This window comes from Boleophthalmus pectinirostris, unplaced genomic scaffold (assembly GCF_026225935.1).
Source record: "Boleophthalmus pectinirostris isolate CB_2022bp ecotype Guang Dong unplaced genomic scaffold, ASM2622593v1 HiC_scaffold_8, whole genome shotgun sequence".
Lineage (NCBI taxonomy): Eukaryota > Metazoa > Chordata > Actinopteri > Gobiiformes > Gobiidae > Boleophthalmus > Boleophthalmus pectinirostris.
In genome coordinates this window covers 35,807,128-35,821,911 of record NW_026571515.1, presented here as the reverse complement: position 1 = coordinate 35,821,911, position 14,784 = coordinate 35,807,128, and the positions used below count along the sequence as shown (strand labels likewise).

At 36.0% G+C, this 14,784-nt stretch overlaps 1 protein-coding gene across 1 annotated transcript in view; it reads left to right on the top strand.

The window, feature by feature from the left end:
* Positions 1-10,987, top strand: part of ptpn22 (protein tyrosine phosphatase non-receptor type 22) — a 28,082-nt gene extending 17,095 nt beyond the window's left edge. The window contains exons 18-27 of the mRNA XM_020917965.2: positions 132-159; positions 698-784; positions 2,509-2,553; positions 2,632-2,765; positions 4,376-4,403; positions 5,081-5,158; positions 6,456-6,535; positions 8,811-8,841; positions 8,937-9,014; positions 10,220-10,987. Coding sequence (XP_020773624.1) covers positions 132-159; positions 698-784; positions 2,509-2,553; positions 2,632-2,765; positions 4,376-4,403; positions 5,081-5,158; positions 6,456-6,535; positions 8,811-8,841; positions 8,937-9,014; positions 10,220-10,281 — 651 coding nt within the window. The 3' untranslated portion in view covers positions 10,282-10,987. The remainder of the gene's footprint in view (positions 1-131; positions 160-697; positions 785-2,508; positions 2,554-2,631; positions 2,766-4,375; positions 4,404-5,080; positions 5,159-6,455; positions 6,536-8,810; positions 8,842-8,936; positions 9,015-10,219) is intronic.
* Positions 10,988-14,784: the final 3,797 nt, after the last annotated feature.

Sequence of the window (14,784 nt, the reverse complement as noted above, 5' to 3'; positions counted from 1 at the left end):
ACTGTGGAATAACCAAGGCAAAACAGTAATATCTCCATGGAGACAAGCAGGTGGTGCACCTTTAAAGGGTGAAACTGATATGCAAATTGACGCTATCAGTTAATTTAATATAATTTTTTCTTTTGTTACAGAGTCTCAGAGCAAAAATGACTTTTTCAGGTAAGAGAACAAGTGAAGAAAAAAATAATGAGGAAGCAGAACTAGAGAGAGAGGAGGGTTATGTCAAATTTAAAGGTCTTATATTGTGCAAAATTTACTCTTGTGATCTTTAAGTCATGTTATAATGTTCTTACCTCCACATGACATCACAAGGTGGAGTGTTTTCCTTTCAAGAGAAGAACTCAGCCTAAATATGCAGGGTTTGTGTGTTAAACGTGTGTAAATGAAACAAAACACAACTCCAGATATGTTTTTGATGAGGAAAGAACATTATAACATAGATCAGAAAATAGCATAATATGGACTGCTTAAATATAATTGAAAAACAATGTAAACAATTGCAAAAAATGGCAGATGGCTGATTCAAAACACATAGAAAGCCCATCTAACTACAATCATGAGTCACAAATAATGACATGGCAAGAGCAGAACTAAATCCACTATAATTTACTTCAGTTTGCTACATGTAAAAAGGGAAAAGACACTAATGAGACTAACTGCTTCCTTCTTCTAATGATAAAGAATTTTCTTCCTCCAGAATTCACACAACCCAAACAGACCTCAAATACCAGTTCAAAACCCCCTCGAAGACCTCTGGAGTTACCTCCTCCACCTCCTCCTCCAGGTACGCTCAACTGTTTCACTTTTCAGATCATCTAATATCCATATCTAGTTCTTACAATGATCATGAGATTAGCATTGAAGCTGCACTGTGTAACTTTGAAGGTTTCATGCCTTCTGGTCTCCATGGAGATGTTATTGCTTTGTTTAGAATGTCCCACTCCTTGGCATTTAAAGGCCCATTTTACATTATTTTCTGATCTATGTTAGAATGTTGTTTCCTCATTAAAAACATGCCTGGAGTTGTGTTTTGTTTAATTCATACATATATTTAGACTGTGTTCTCTTAAACAATACTCTGTTCCACCTTGTGATGTCATTTAGTAACACAGGAAGTGCTCTATTGTGTTTCTGAACTCCATACACTAGAATCATTTGGATAATAATGTAGTACTTGTAAGATATCCCCAATGTGACAAGTAAGCGTTGCCAATAGGCCAAGTTACAGGTCATATTATATACACTAAATAAATGCAAAGTCAATATATTTAATTCCTTTTTGTGGAACATTTACAAGCAATAACATCAAAACTTGCAAAACTTTACTCTTGAGAGCTTTAAGCCATGTTATTATGCAGTTACGTCCTCAAAAACACCCTGGAGTGGTGTTTTGTTTCATTCACACATGTTTGAGTAACTATTTATTTTTAGTCTGTCTACATCTCCAAAGTTCAGAATGCTATGTTTCAACTTGTGATGTCACGAAGTGGTAGTTTTCAAGTTAACAGCTACATTTTACATTTTGTTCAGCAGAGATTCCAGGCAATTTCAGGGCTGAAATTACCCAAATGATGCTAGTGAAGGTGTATGGAGTTTAAAAACACAGTGGATCACCTCCTGTATTACAACATCACACATGTTTTCGAGTTTGATATAAGTATTCAGCCTAAATATGCAGAGTTTATGTGTCAAACATGTGTGAATGAAACAAAACACAAGTCCAGGTATGTTTGTGATGAGGAAACAACATTATAACATAGATCAGGAAACAGCACAACATGGGCCCTTTAAGTTATAGTATTTTTTACAGTATTATGTGGGTAAGTACAAAATGACAGAGCAGTCTTACCATTACACATAAGGATTACTCATTTGTTTCAGAACTGGAACTTCTTCATTTTGATCGCACTGACAGGAAACAAAAGATCCTAGACTCCTTTATATATAGTTCTCTCTTCTTCCACTTACTGCCACTGTTTAAGTAGTTACAATATTCACAGTTTGTTAGCATTATTACATCCATATTTACTTATGCAAAGAAACTTAAAGGTTCTATATTACACTCAAAAACATACCTGGATTCGTGTTTTGTTTTATTCACACATGTTTGAGTAATATTTTATTATTAGTCTGTCTACAACTCCAAAGATCAGAATGCTCTGTTCCACCTTGTGATGTCGTGAAGCGGTAGCTTTTAAGTTAACAGCTGCCCTTTACCTTTAGTTCAGTAGAGATGAGCAATTCCAGGTCTGAAATAATCTCAAGGATTCTAGTGAAGGTGTATGGAGTTTAGAGCACTTCCTGTATTACCACACGACATCAACAAGTGGAGTGTTTTCCATTTGGGAGAAGAACTCAGCCTAAATATTCAGGGTTTGTGTGTTAAACATGTGTGAATGAAACAAAACACAACTCCAGGGATGTTTTTGAGGAAGAAACATTATAACATACTAGATCATCAGATAATAGCATAATATGGGCCCTTTAAACTTGTTTTTTTTTAACCAGGGCACCCACTTCCAGCTGTCTCTCCACCTCTCACACAAGACAACAGTGAGTATTATGAGCAAATACACAATAAGGCCATAGTGTACATGATTTTAATGGCCATTTCTTTGGTTCATTGTACAGCTCATGGCTTAAACCGCTTGGGACCCCCACTCTTAGAAATAGTGCCCCCCACTCAGAGCGTGGGCATTTTCTCAGAGCAGAACGGACCAGCTCAGTCCAAGAGTTTCCTCGATGTTGTCATGAACCGGAGCAAGGTAATAAAAAGACATCAGGCAGGATTCTATGAAAATGGCATAAACTTTATACAGAAAAACTGCTATTAGGTAGAATGTTACGTGCCACTGGGGTCTAGGGGGTGGCACGGTAACTGGAAAAAATATGTTAAAAGAAACCAAGCGTGGAACAAAAATGGAAGTGTGGCGAAGTGTCCAAAGGAAATAATATTTATTACAAAGATTACGAAAAAAATTTACAAATATCAGATAAAGTTAAATAACACAAAAATAAGGAAATAAAGTTCACTTTTCTGGTGACAGCTCCGGGCTTTTATACTCCCCACTGATCGGTTGGGCCAGGTGAGGCGGATCAGCTGGGCGGATCTGAAGTGGATGGAGGAAAGGCCAAACAAGACAAAATCGTCCATCGCAAAGAAAAAGAAAAAATATGACAATAACACATTTTTCCATATGACGATTGAAAAAGTTTGTTTATGGATCATTTATATTAGTGACCAGGTTCTACAATCATCCATCTCTCATTAATCTAACCTCACCACAAATTTTTTAACTTAAAGGATTTTCATGGCTGTTGCTGATACTGATTGTTTCGAATCCAGAGAAAGCAATGGCCGATAAGCTCTGCCAATATTTTTGAGCAGATACTGATAATTTTCCCCGAATTATTTAATTGGTACTACAAACTCATTCACAACACTGCAAAAAGCAAAAATATCTAGGTAAGTTAAAATGACTTAAATTAATAACTGTTCACTTTATTTGAAGAGATTCAACTTAAGAAGTAAAATGATCTACCAATGGAATAAGTGTGCAAGCAACATTCAGTTTTGCTTCTTATTTTAAGTGCAAAGAGTTGTTCTAAGATGTCAAATGCTGCAAGATGCTTTTTTGTATTGTAACTACAAAAAGTCTTGTTTTATTGCTATATCATTGTACTATTTTCTTAAATCATGATGAAACTTTCTTAGGTCGAGTCATCTTAACTTGGCTAGATTTTAGTTTTTGCAATGAATCCTTTTTTTATACCACAAACTTTTTTTTTTACCACAAGCCCTATGTTACTACAAAATATAGGCTATATGCTGGAGATTTAAGACTAATAGCCAATACACTAAAATATCTGAATATCCAGCCTCATTATTTGGATTGATTCATGCATGTTTGAGTGATCCTGCATGCTTCTACATTTGAGACTCAAGTGCTTAGAAAATCAGCTTTCACCTGCCACCTATCTCCACCCACTGCTCTGTACTTTATTTTGTTTTTCAAAAGATTCAGACTTCTGATTATACATGTAGGGGTTAAAATGTTCACATAGCCTTCATTGTTCAACAGTAAGTACACATGTAAATGAAACATGAAATGCTGCTATGAAGAGGCAGGGGTTTGCCTTTTTCAACAGGAAGTCAATGAACCACTTTCTATTATGAAATCATTTAGGTCAATATTTCAGTTTACGATGAACAAAATGTAAAATATTTATCTGCATATGCATACTAAATACTAAAAACAAAAGCCTAGTATCTCTTCTAGAAGTAACATACATTTAGCCTGAAATATTGTAATATCTGAATTCATTTGCAAGTAAATGAAATAAAAACTTGACAATTTGTTTTTTGTCCTTGCAGAGTGTTCGAGTAAAAGGGTCGTTCAGAGGTGAGAATTTCACCACTTTTGTTTTTGACAATGATTTACATATTACCCAAAATCTTCCTGTAAATTAGACTCTGAAGAGACCATGAGACGTGTATATTAATATTGAATCTGAAAGTATACTGTGATGTATTTCTTTCAGTTTTGACCTCTGGTGGTGAGTTTGTATGTGTGCAGCCACTGTTGCATAGAACTGTAATGAATAGATTGAGATTCGAGATGCATTTATTTAATGGGACAGTGCATGTTAATGAACATACAAAGTAAATATGCCAGAATTATCCCAAAGTCTGCTTTCCATCTGTAGTCCCTGGCATTCATCTAGCAATAGTTTCTCTTTTCTTTGATGGTAGAAGTGTAGGGCTGTCACAAAATTGATATAAATGCTATTTTATGAAATCTAAAATAAAAATGTTATTGTGTTAAAATCATATTAAAATTCTAGAACCACTACAAATCTTATAAACCAGAGTGCATTTTAAAAATGGTTTTAGTTGGTTCTAAGACCTGTACCTTCAAAGGACAATTTCTGCAGTGTCTTTTGACCAGTTATGATTTAGTAAATCTAGATGGTACAGTTAAAGTATTGTTTGATGAAATACTCATTTATAAATCAGGCCTGTTTATAATTCATGACTTGAGTGACAGTGTCTCATTGTTTTTTGTCATCTTTCCTGCAGAACCCCCGGCTGCCTCTCGGTCCCGGACCCCTCCTCCTGCTGCTGCGGCGGCCTTGGAGACCACCACCCACACAAATGGTGAGCTTCATCTGAAATTTTGTTACAGTGTGTTTGATCCCAGTTAAGTCCTCATATAGACTTGGGTTTGGTCCTGTTGTGGACCTCCTGTAGTCCTGGTCAAGTCCAGCTTTAGTTCCACTTGACACACAAACAGACTAGAATAGCCCCCCACGCAATTTGATTGTGATCAAGGAATAGTGTACCCCCCTGACCTGAGCACCTGAGAGTGGCAGCAGTCTCACTTCTGAAAAATGATATCATCTTTGCAATTATATCATCTTTTCACAGTTTTTTTTATGGCCTCTTCTATATAACTGTAACATAATGTATGTTATAATATTTTCATATTTTATTTTTACTTGTATTTATATAATTGCCTTAATTGTACAAAGTACAAAGTACAAAAGTAAAAGTACAAATACAAATTTTAAGTATCTGTACTTTACTTAAATAAATTTTACTGTGGATACTTTTTAATTTTACTTCACTGCATTTGAAAACTTGTATTTGTACTTTCTACTCCACTACATTTTGGGTCTGGACTGAAAAGTAAAAAGTACTTTTTTTTACAGTGTGAGTCCTGCTGAAATGGCTGAAACTATTTTTAGCACCTTTACTCTGAGTTAATGTCCCAGCTTTGAGTAAGCCAAATAAACAGCTAGGAAAATTAAGAAATCAGTTGAATCACTTAAAATCCCCTGAATTCTTTTTCAAAATACTTTTACTTTTTTAAACTGGTACTTTATTTTTCTCATGTGATACTTTTACTTTTACTTGAGTAGCTTTTTGCCTATGTATCTGTACTTTTACTTAAGTAACAAAAATGAGTACTTCATCCACCGCTGCTGATGATGAGGTATTTACAGTCTAGATGTCAAGTAGATCAGCAACATCAACACACAGAAAAAATCTGAACAATAGCAACAGATTCTACAAATATATTTTCAACTTTATTGGTCCACAAGGGAAATTACTGGGACACAGTAGCTCAGACATCACATTATATTACAATAACAAAGAGAAAAAATATAAATGGTAACAATAAATTCTAAATAAGAAGAAAAAAATAGCAAGGGACTAGTGTCATATAAGGCATAATTACTGTATATAAATGTAAATGTACAAGTCAAAAATAAAATAGAAAAATAAGTAATAAAAATATCTCAGCTACAGTGCAAAGATGATCTGGTGATCTGTTATATAAGGGTGAGTTGATGTACAATAAATGAACACTATATGTACCCAGTTATCTCAGGTTTCAATTGCCAAGTTTCATGTCTTGTTTTTATGATCACATCACTTCTGTTTGTTTCAGCTGATGAAGGACATGCTGTGAATAATAAACTGTTGTCTGCTGGAGCTGAAGTGTCTGAGAAGAGCATGAGCAGATCTAAGGTATAAAAAAGTACTTATATTTGAATATTTGACGTAAAGAAAGTTTAACATTTACTAAATTTTAGAGCAGTTCAAAGAGCCTAGAATACACAAAACTGACTTGTGAGCTTTACGTTATGTTAGATTGTTAAAAATATACCTGAAGTTGTGTTTTGTTTCATTCAGACATGTTTGAATAACCCTTTATTATTAGTCTGTTTACATTTCCAAAGCTCAAAATGCTCTGTTCCACCTTGTGATGTCATGTAGTGGTAGTTTACAATTCTACAGCTACCTTTAACTTTTAGTTCAGTAGAGATTGGCAATTCCAGGGCTGAAATTATCTGATTCTAGTCATGTTGTATTGAGTTTAAAAACACAGTGCAGCATTCCCTGTATTAACACATGACATCACAAGGGGCAACAGCATGTTTTTTGTTTGAGAAAAGAGCTCAGCCTAAATATGCAGGGTTTGTGTGTTAAATATGTGTGAAAAAACAATACAACTCCAGGTTTGTTTGTGATGAGGAAACAACATTTGAACATAGATCAGAAAATGGTGTAATTGTCATGTTTCTATCAGAAAGTCATACATTATCTAGTTAAAGGGGTCCATATTATGGTTATGTGTAACACACAAACTCTATATTTAGGCTTAATTTTTCTCTCAAACAGAAACAGAAAACACTTGTGATGTTGTGTGGCAATTCAAAAAGTGTTCCTTTCATTGGAATTATTTGTGTAATTTTAGTCCTGAAATTGCCAATGTCTAGTTTAAAAAAAAGAAAAGAAAAAAGCTGTTAACTACACTAGATGACCTCACAATGTGGAACAGAGCATTTTGAGCTTTGGAGATGTAGACAGAGTAATAATAAAGGCTTACTCATACGTGTGAATGAAACAAAACACAGTTCTGGGTTTTGTAGTTTTGTCGTTTTTGATGAGGCAACAACATGTGTGCCCTTAGGTACCCTTTTTATTTCAGTAAATAACACATAAAATGATTAAAAGGGGGGGCACATAGAAATGTAAAATAATTTATTCTATAAAGAGAGCCAGGCGGAGGGTTAAAATGATAAAATGGCCAAAATTCATAAAATTTACTAAAATAAGGATAAAACCTTGCAGCCCCCGGGCGGCGGACCCAAATCTGAAAAACAGAAAATAAATGTTACAACTTAACCAAACAAGGACGACTTGAGAGGGGGCAGCCCCACCCAGAACAAAAGCCACCCAGAAAGTGCTACCATGCAATCACACCTAAAAAAACTTGATACCCAAAGTGAAAACAAAAAGGTATTGGGCTAAACCCCTCCCAAGTACGACCGGGAACTTAACAACTGGGCGCGTTTAGCTGCTTGTATTTACCTTCTGTACAGGCTGACCACGGCAAACGCAAGGATTTCAAAAGTAAATTTCAAAGCACTAATTAACAGTGTATGTGGATCTGGGCTCTTTCACATGATGCACAACTGCCCAGGGAGCACAATGTGCTGATGGTAAATGCACAAATACAACAACAGATACATGCTCTCTGTGTATTTTGACGGGGATACGCGCCTACGCTCGTGTAGAGCGTCAAAAAATAGGATGGATCCTATTTTCTGAAATCTACACGCACAGGACGTGCTGCTCCGCGTGCGTATTATTTTACTTGGCACATATGTCAGTAACGCGCGTCACAATGCTTTTTTAACCTGGATTGAAATGGTGGCTTTTTCGTTTTTCTTCATACAAATTTGCTAAAATCACCGTGATATCAGCAGCGGTGAAACGCCGGAGGTGCGCCCGCGTAGACCGTGATCCTGAGCGAAAGGACCGACGCAGAAGTCCGCGCTCCACCGAGTTAAACGCAGCTGACGCCCGATCGCACTCGGGTTTCATTTACAGATCTCATCTAAATATAAAATGAACTGAACTTTGAACTAGTTCAAAATTAAAATTGTGAACTATGAACATGAACTATTCACTTTGAACAAGTGTGAATTGAACTTTGAACTAGTCCATGAAAAGTGTGAACTTCCACAACACTGAAACTAGATGCGTATTTGAATAAGTATGACATAAGAAAAACAGGATATAGATTTAGAATGGTTATGTGGTCAGAACAGGACCACTCTTATATGATTAAAAGTATCAGTCCTTTTGCTTAGTAACAAAACTGAGTGTGAAGTTTAAGTTTTCTGTTCCTAATAATACAGCATTAGTCTTATTAGTCAAGCAGTGCAAAAATGGTCTTCTAAAATACATTTGTACTACAGCTGTATGTTAACTTTTTATTATATGTTTTATCTAGAGTTTGAAGTTCTTCCGAGGCAAACACAAAAGTAAGTCTCCATTTTAAAATCTGAAATACAGGTCTACTCTATATAATGCAGACTAACCGTTTTGTACATTTAACTATCTAATGATATTTTTCCAGCAAAACTGGAGCCTCCTCCATCTCAACCCTCCACTCCTCCTCCTTCATATGAATCACTCACTTCGTTTTTCAAATTTGGTAAGCACAAATTGACAAAAGAATTCTCAATTTTCTCTATTTTCAGATATGGTATAATGTTTTACCCTCATCAAAAACAAACCTGGAGTTGTATTTAGGTTCTGTATTTTCTGTATTTTAGTTCTTCTCTCAAACAGAAAACACTCCACCTTGCGTTGTCATGTGGTAATAGAGTAAGACAAAACAAAATAAAACAAAACAAAACAAAAAAACACAGAGGAGAAGAGTGCCATTACAATCGTTCAATGAAATATCAAGACGTGTTTACAGTGTTAATTTTAAGATAAAGTCCGGACTAATAACTTTCACATACTCAGTCCATTTCGTCCATGTTTCATAAAATGAGCTTTTCCATCAAATAAATTTCATAGACTATTTCTATTTACTCCTCTATTGATGGAAGATCCACCCTCAGCCGTCATCGTTTCTCCAATTCTGGACATTAACGTCTCCCAAGTATAAACACTCAAAAGTAAACATCAATTTAGACCCCAAAACATGGTTTATATGACTGCAAATCTGTGACCATTTGAGAATAGTGCAGTCCCAAAAAATGTGATAGTGGTTAGCCCCAGATGAGCCAAAGAGCCTCCAACATGAATCCCCATTCCCTTCGTGTCTTTTTTGAGTGAGTGTGATAAAAAAAACCTGACAATATTCTTCCATCCAAACACTCACGATGTATTAGATAATGTTGTCTTCCATTGTAATTGACAGATTCTTTCCCAACTTCCATTTGAAATGCTCAGATTATTTTCCATTTCCCATCTTTTCTTAATGTATTCCACATTACCTTCTTTACCTTGTTGAATTGCTTTATGGAATTTAGATATTATATTATGCTGAGGAAGTGTTTTTAAACTCCATATATCTTCACTAGAATCATTTGGATGAGTTCAGTCCTGGCCAGTCTCTACTGAGTAAAAGCTAAAAGGCAGCTGTTAATTTGAAAACTTCCACTGCATGACATCATAAGGTGGAACAGAGCATTTTGAACTTTGGAGATGTAGACAGACTAATAATGCAGGATTACTCAAATGTTTAAATGAAATAAAAGACAGCCCCAGTTATGTTTTTGATGAAGTAACAACATTCTAACTTAAAGCTCACAAGAGTCAAGTTTGCCTAATATAGGATCTTTAAATTATTTAAATTATATTTCATTATTTAAATCACAGCACTAATTGCAGATCTTGTTTCTTTAGGATTCGGGACTCGTTTCAGCAAACCAAAAGGCCCTAGGCGATATCCAGAGACTTGGGTTTGATTCGGCTTGTCCCGATTTAACTGTTTGCATACGTCAAATGCTGGATGTAAATTTACAAAGAAAGCTGCTTAAAAAGAGAAGATATGATGTAATATATAAAGATAAAATGCTCTCACAGACCACTGATTTTGACAGAATGAAATGGCAGAAAGTAGGACTGAAAAAGAAAAAGATTGACAACTATGTTAAAGGTGTGCTATGTAACTTTTCTGATGGAGGGTATGCCACCTAGAATAGTTTGTAGCAAAGCTGATTTATCTCCGTGAAGACAAGCAGATCAACAGGTCTTATCTATGGAAAGGCAAGCCAGGTTACAGTAAAAATGCATGTTTTTAAAGGTTTGTTACATTGTGAATTAAAACAAATATTGTATAGACCAGTATGTAGCATTATCATTATACAACAGTGTGTATTTTGCTAAGTGTAAAATGTATTAGCTTATAATCCAAAAACAATATTATTGCAGCCATGGTTGACAAGCTTGAACATTTCATTCAATTTTATAAGAAAATATCAGACAGAAAAAACAGTCTGCCATTTTGTACTTGTCTTGATAGTCAGCATTTATTCTTAATGCCCAGGGAATACTGTTACAAAGTATTGTTCTAAAAGAAAGTTTATTGTGTCGTATTTGTAAGTGTGTGTAAGGACTGTGTGTCAAACTGCTTGTGGACAAATATATTTATTAATATATTTAAACATCAAATGAATTGTGTTTTCTATCACCTCAAGACTAGAAGGCCTCCTGTGCATTTACTGTCACATACTGGCAAGTTTTTTGTAGTTTTTTTATGTCAAGAGCAGGATTCGAACTGCCAATCTTTGGATGAAGCACTCTACCAACTGAGCTACTGATGTCTCGATTTATTGAATATATTATACAATAAGGCTGTAGTTCTTTAGTAATATAGTCGATTAATAAAAAAAAAAAAAAATTTCAACTATTTTAGAAGAGCGAGTGAGTAAGCTGAAGATTTGGTCTTTTCAGTATTATTATATACAAAGGCAGATTGAACTCATGAGTCACACGTTTATAAATACATTGTTTCCAAGTTCTTTTTTCTGCATAAACAGCTGATTTTTCAACTCCCCCTGCAGGTGTAGTTTGGTGAGTGCAGTTTGTGTCAGACAGAGATACATAACAGTTTTGAAAGCTTTTGGCACACACTCTTTTTAGTCGACTAATTGATCAGCAGCCCATACTTTAGTTGACTACAGCAGTAACATGCCGCCATCAAAGGAGCGTTGGGGTTAGGCGGGAGAGAACGAGCACGCTGAATCCATGGATCTATTAATCTGAATTTAAGATGAATCTCAATAGGTCCAATGTGTGATCATGTTTATGAAGATCAATCACCTTGCGCTCCCAAGATGTACTTCAGGGCTGTAATGTAAAGTAATGGGCAGAAGCAACAGAGTGACGTCAAATTTTCTGAAAACCTCCATTAAGTTCGACTACTCAGCGCACTCAAATTCCAAACACATGACTCAAATAAAGAAATATGAGCACACTTAACATGATAAAAAATATGCAGATACAGGTTCCGTTTTAAATTAAATATTAAATATATAACCTAATACAAAATATATAACTTAAAAGTACAAGTAAAAATTGCCTATCACATGAAAAAAAGTCGCACTTTTTTTCATGGTTTGGGTGGTCCTGCGACTTATATATATTAAATATATAAATAAATATATATTAAAATTTTGAAACTGACAGCCGGTCAGTAGTGTCATCCAGTACTACTATTCCTCCTGTACCACTGTCACTTCGCACTCTACTGCGCATGTCTCTTGCAGAAAAAGCTGCTGTCCTTTTGCAAATAGTGAAATATTCAGCCGAAAACTGTAATCGAGCAGCAGAGAGAAAGTTTGGAGAGAGTGAGAAACTTGTGAGGGACTGCCGGAAAGTGGAGATGGAGAACACAGCTTCACGGTAACCGGGAGGATGTGCCATGCAACTTTCCTGGAAGTCATTGGATGGATGGATGACGCCTTAACTTCAGTGACAACTGAAACCATCCTGTCAGGATTCAGAAAGGCTGGAGAATTTCTAACTGGAACTGATGCTGAACATACAAACTAATGGTGATGCTACGTAGCCAATCAAATCTGTGCATTCAAGGCGACTCTGAATGCAGACACAGAGGAAAGAGGATTTGAGAGATCTGTTGAAAAATATATTGACACTAAAGAAGTTGCTATTTTTCTCCCCTGAAATTAAGCACTTTGTTTTAAGATGCACAATTTAGCCATTTTATTTATTTTCTCAAATTAATTTTAATCTGCAGCCCTGTATCTAATGTAGGCCTACTGTGTGTTTCAGTGTTAACACATTTTGTTAAAATGTTTTTAACTTGTATTTTCGTTGATTCTATTGTTCATACATTCAGACATTGATAAAATGAGGCTGCTTCTGTATCACAATCATATCATAAAATAGACATTATGATGTCCCAGACCTCTGCTTGAGGAGATTTTCTCTAACTGGACCTCCTCAAATTTGAGTTGAAAACCCCTGCTATACAGTGTTATTATTTAATGGGCCCCAGGCCATTCTGCACTGGAAAAATTGGGCCTCAGTGTCAAAAAGGTTAAGGACCCCTGCCTTAGAGGACATATGTTATGTTACATGTTACATATGATTGACTTGGGTCAGGGTCCTCATAGCCAAAAATGTGCAGCTGCTCGCCATTCTGAATATTACCTCGGACCAAGAACATCCACAGAGCGAGATTTCATTCATATAAAAATGTTCTTATACTAGAAGAAGAGACATTTTGGTTGCCAGGTACAAAAAACTGTTTTATCATTTTTATCAGCAAAAAATATTAATAAGAGTTGGAGGCAGAATGACAGTTGTGATTTGAGCATTGTTGACCTACATACCTGTATATATTTTTTTTCTGATATAATAAGAGTATGCTTTTTGAATTGTTTAAATTAGGCTAATCATTGTTTTATATCTCAAATAATATTCTATTTTATGTCCAAATTAGCTACTTACTAGTTCATACACCTTCCTAACTGCGTTTCATAGAAGAAAATAAATTAACACAAGTAATAACAAGATGGATAAACAATTAGAAACTTATTAAAGGTCCTATATTGTGCAAAATTGACTCTTGTGAGCTTTAAACCATGTTACCTCCTCAAAAACATGCTTTGAGTTGTGTTTTGTTTCATTTACACATGTCTGAGTAACCCTCTTTTATTAGTCTGTCTACATTTCCAAAGCTCAAACTGCTCTGTTCCACGTTGTGATGTCATGAAGCTATAGTTTTCATGTTAGCGGCTACCTTTTACCTTTAGTTCACTGGAGAAAGGCAATTCAAGAGCTGAAATTATCCAGATGATTCAAGTGAAGGTTTGTGGAGTTTAAAAACACAATGGAGCACGTCAGCCTAAAGATACAGGGTTTGTGTGTTGAAACTACTGCTCTATACTTGCATCAGCACACCTGAGAGACGCCTGGCACTCAGGAGAACAGCTTTATTATGGCTGGTGGAGGAGGAAATCAGTATCTTGATTCTGGATCAGTAGGCCTATGATAAGAATATTGCAACTATTACATTTATTAGAGTTTGAATATCTTTTGGTGGCATCTGGTAGAAATGCAAAAACAACTAGATTATGCTTGCAAATATATTTATCTTCAGCTAGAACTAAAATGAAAAAAAATAAATACAAGTGGAATAACTGAAGGCAAGTTAAATAGTTTGAATAAATAAGGGTTTATTCAAATACGACATACAAGAGTAAACATTGCTTATGCTGTTGGCTGCGAATGTTCTTATCAGCTTGTTGAGGTCAAGTTTAGGCTGGGGCAGTTGACACGTGACTTAATATCAGACAGAAAGTCTTCATATTCAGACACACAGTTGTATTTCACTAGCAAGGACCACGTCACAACAATGGAATACGGTAAAGATATTTCTTGACGATGGCGAGATGTGATGGCTGGGAGGAGACTCTGGATGGGGGCTCTGTCTCAGGTGGTCAGCCGGACCGATTCAGGACCCACCCTTTGTAGACGATGAGGTCTTCAGGCTGAAGGATGAACGAGAGGTACGGGGTGGGAGGGAGGGGGGTCGAGAGAGCAGAGACAGGCGGTGTTGTTGGGATAGGCCTGTATAAATAGGGCTTTTGAGTAACTGAAAGTGTGGTTGAGCTGAGCTTGGTTTGCTGGAGAGGAGCAGGGGGAGGTTCCTGAATCTAAGAAGACAACAAACCAGAAGTCAATTAAATAGAATACATTTTGTTGTCCACCATGAATGCACTTACAAATGAGTTGTGCGTAAGGACAGTGCATTACAGTACTTACATTATGGTGTTTAAGGAAAATGTTCAGGTTTCCCAGGGCCTTGTGTTCACTGTGTTGCGTAGCATCACGGTGTTGGTAAAGGATGCCATGCGCCGCTTGGACAGGGCACAACCTGTGTGAACACTGTTGCTCAGCAGAAGTGTGGGAAGGAGGCTGAAAAGTGTCCACATCCACTT